Source organism: Montipora capricornis, chromosome 3 (assembly GCF_036669925.1).
Source record: "Montipora capricornis isolate CH-2021 chromosome 3, ASM3666992v2, whole genome shotgun sequence".
In the NCBI taxonomy this organism is placed as follows: Eukaryota; Metazoa; Cnidaria; class Anthozoa; order Scleractinia; family Acroporidae; genus Montipora; species Montipora capricornis.
In genome coordinates this window covers 42216204-42220243 of record NC_090885.1, presented here as the reverse complement: position 1 = coordinate 42220243, position 4040 = coordinate 42216204, and the positions used below count along the sequence as shown (strand labels likewise).

At 38.4% G+C, this 4040-nt stretch overlaps 1 protein-coding gene across 6 annotated transcripts in view; it reads right to left on the bottom strand.

Annotated features, from left to right (window-relative positions):
* Positions 1-567: 567 nt before the first annotated feature.
* Positions 568-4040, bottom strand: part of LOC138043188 (ADP-ribose glycohydrolase OARD1-like) — a 21353-nt gene continuing 17880 nt past the window's right edge. For all 6 annotated transcript variants that reach the window (XM_068889340.1, XM_068889339.1, XM_068889338.1 and 3 more), the window contains exons 3-5: positions 2374-2545; positions 1296-1357; positions 568-1006 (exon numbers count right to left, since the gene is read on the bottom strand). In XM_068889340.1, coding sequence (XP_068745441.1) covers positions 788-1006; positions 1296-1357; positions 2374-2545 — 453 coding nt within the window. In that variant the 3' untranslated portion in view covers positions 568-787. The remainder of the gene's footprint in view (positions 1007-1295; positions 1358-2373; positions 2546-4040) is intronic.

The window sequence follows — 4040 nt, the reverse complement described above, 5'->3', positions numbered from 1 at the left end:
AATTCATTGGGAATTATTCACCGAAGAGCGGCAAGAGTGATTTACAACTTGCCTTTCGACACATGCCATTTGTTGACGTTTACCGACTTTGCAAGTGGAGCTGCCATCTACTATGGAATCAAAGATTTACGTTTTGGGGGTCTTATAAACTCAGTTTCGAACCTTGGCGGAGTTATTGATACCAAACTCACTTTAACTCGGCATACAATTAAGATACGCATTCTTGCACCTCATCTTCGGGAACATTAGTGGTGCAAAGTACTTTTTTTGTGAGAAGGGCGTGCTTATGACAATAACTCTCAATAACTCGGTATTGTCGATTATGGGGTCAAACACACCTGATATTAAAATATGTAACCAACAAGGTTCTCTGAGTTTCACTCCTCGCATAGTTACCAGGGCCGTCGTAACCATGGACATTGCCTCAGTCATCATTTTTTCTTGGTACGGCCCTGGTTATCGGGACAAGAATATTTGCCCTCGTGATATCGATCCTAAAAGACTCGAGATGGATCTCAGTTAATTCTCACTTGTGACACCTTCTTGGACCTTAAATCTATGAGAGGGCAGGCTTCGAACTTTTTATTCATAGGCAGTGTAAGCGTTCATGTAAATGTGATACGCGCTTGCGCAGCAGACTCTGCTTTCTCAATGAGCCGGCTGATCAAGTTCAAGATGTGGCATAGTGACTTTTGGCTGACGAAGTTTCGTCCCAGTTTCCAGCTAAATGCCGGGCCTTTAAAGAAAACTGCATACTGCAGACTGAACCCAATTTTTAGTTCATGCACTAACGAGTTGTGTAAGCAGTTACGGATATATCAGTGTCTTTGAAAACATCTTCAAAAATTTGTTTAACAAAAGGCCAGTCCAGTCTATCCTCTCCTGTTCCTAAGCGGGGAACAACCAGCTTCTCAACTTCATTTTCCAGACAGTGCTCTTTTAAATGCTCCAAACACGAGTGCATTGACGAGGGCGTGGCCGCGTCCCACCAATTTTGTCTTGTTACCTAATAATGAGAGAGAAATATGAAAGACTTAAAGTTGTAAAAAAGGGCTCCATTGGTATGTTTTAGAAACGAGTTTAAAGACATTATTTCCTCTCCAAAAGATGACATTTGTAGGTCGATGCATTCTTAGTAAACAATAAGCAATATGAGCCGAAAAATATCAACCGCTTATATATCGAAACCTAGGGTACTTCACATCCCTACGCAGACGTGCTAAGTAGCTGGGACATCTGTATGAACATAGGTTTCTTTAGTTGCAGTGCAAGGTACAGGATACCCAATATCATACCAAATGATAAATGAAGCTTGCTTCACTCCTTTCTGACACTACGATATGACCAACTCTTCTCTCTGTAAAAAAGGTAGAAAGCAGGTTAAGAGAATGCAGATGAAGAAAACGAGTAAGACAATGAAAGATCCCTCTTGTTTCTCAATGGAATGTTAATGAATACCTTATAAATGGCAGCAATAACTTGACAATGGACAAAACTTTCATTGTAACTGATCATTACTTATTAGGCAAACTATGTTATTCAAGTGTAATACTGCATACAGCTTATAGCCTAGGCTTTTTTGTATTGATTTCGTAATTTTGATTTTCAATTTACAGTATAAGGAGGAAGAAGGACGGAGGCAGTGCGGCCAAGTGGTAAGTGTGCTTGTCTTGAGATCTGGACAACACATATCATGCTACTCCACTTCCCGTCAAGTTCAATCATTTCAAGCTCCCTTAAGCTATCCATCACAGGTTCGACCATTTGATGTTACATAAGCCAAACCGTTTAGTTTTTCCCTGAATTGCTTGATGCAATTATAATTATCCTGAATGGTTTATGTTAAGCTGCACCATTTGTCATTTGGCTGACCCATTGCACAATCCTGTCTCACTTAATTCGAAACAAAGCTGAGCTATTTTACATTGCTAACAATAATTATTTGATGTTAGGCTGTACTATTTTATAATACCAATATATCGTGTTGTTTGAAGAATAAGATCTAGTCTATTTCCCCCTTGACTGAATCACTTAGTTTCCTTCTAAGCTGAATTGCAAAGGACAGCTAGACTTTTTTTAAATTTTGACTTGATGGTTTATCATTTTGCGTCCAGTTTCCACATTCACCCTTATCCTGTTTTTGCTTTGGCTGGATGGTTCATGTTTATGCTACATTCCATTCCAGAAAAAATTGCTGAACCATTAATGTACTTCAGCTCTATCAATAAAAGAGTGAAGTGTCTTGAGTATGCTATCTCGCAACTGACACTTGAATCAACTTTGTTTTGTCTGTATTTAATTTCAAACTCTTGTATTTTTGTTGAGAACTGTTGCCCATAAAATAGCATTGAAACACTACTAATGTTTGTGCACCTTGTTTCTTTAAGTCCTCAAAACCACGACACAGCTTTTTGAATGCTGGAGTAATGGCTCCACTCATCTGTAAGTCTGCACTAACACAATGGGCCATTGAAAAGTCTGGGGGAGTGGACATAACAACCTTTGTAAATCCTCGTTCTTCAACCAGCTTAAATTGACCTTTTCCCTGAAAATAATAGACAGCAGGCAAGATGCGAGGTCATACCTCTAATAGATATTACTAGCCTATCATGCAATGAACACTGTATGATAAATGAATATTTTTCTTATTTACAAAAGCTTTACATTATAAATGGGGTTAGCATTGGTGGTACACACCAAAGTGAGGGTCCAATAAATCAAAGACTAGACAGCTCAACAGAAGCCAGGCCACAATGCCAGGCATGGATATCTTTTGGTTAATTAATGTCCCTTGCAACTGACCACAGTTAATAAACTGTAGAATGAATGTGATAGGCCTGATGCTTTAATTTATGAATTAAGCATTCAAGCATAGGGAGGGTCTAATAGCTAACGAATGTGGGGGGTCTAAAACAAAGGTCACATTCCACAGGTTAGGGTACATGTCACTGTGCTACACACAAATAAACAACACCGAAAGTGTCTCCTTGCCCTAATCACTCCACAAAAATGTTGTTTCAGGTCTAAGGGAAACGTTTGGCTTAGTTGTTCATCACTAGAGCAGAGACTCCTAGTCTTGACCTGTAGAATGAGACCTGTGTGTCTTAGAATGCCCCTTTACAAAAACGTACTAAAAGCAAGAGCTATTGCTTACCACTATTGTATTTATTTAGATTGCCAGTTTGCAATAGACTAAGGGGGAACATAGTGACAAATTAAGAGTACCATATAAAATTCTAACTAGCTGTAACCAAGGTGCATTCAATTCCTGTTTTGTCATGGATGAGGAATTTGAAAGCAGTTGTATATTCTGGGGAGAATCATTTCATACCCTCATCTTAGTATTTGTTCAGTAATGAAGGTATCACACTTATTATATTGTGAGATATCAGTAGCCTTTCATTGCTGAATAGCCAAACAGTATGACCATGGTCAACGGCATCCAGATATCAACCCCATCCAATAGGACTTGACTTCCCTTGGGCAAGCTGTTACACTATCACATGAGATCGAGGATACATGTATTTCTGCCAATTAGAATGCATTCTTCTTCATTGAATCCAATAACCATTTGCCTTCCCTTATTTTATTCCCAAATCAAATCAAGTCAAAACACTTTATTCACACTATTTTTTGAGGTTATTACTTGTTACAAGCATTTCACCATAAAAGAAAAAAATAATGTTATGTATTTAAGTGACACTAATTGACAATATGTGTACAACAGCCAATGTAGCATTATATTCTTAAGATTTGAGTTGGCTGCTGTTCCCCAAAACTGCACTTAAAGTTCTCTTCAGAGAGGTGGGAAAAGAAAAGGAATTTTATTTAAGTGTCTAATCTTCTTTGTGCTGAAGCAATAATTATTATTGAGGTCACAATTTGGGTTTTTGAGGAGAGGGGAAAAATGGAGTACCCAGAGAAAAACCTCTTGCTGCAGAGTAGAGAATCAACAAACTCAACCGACGCAGATGACGCAGAGTCTGGGAATCAAACCCAAGTCTGGGAATCAAAAGAATAGAAAAGAATGATAATGAGAT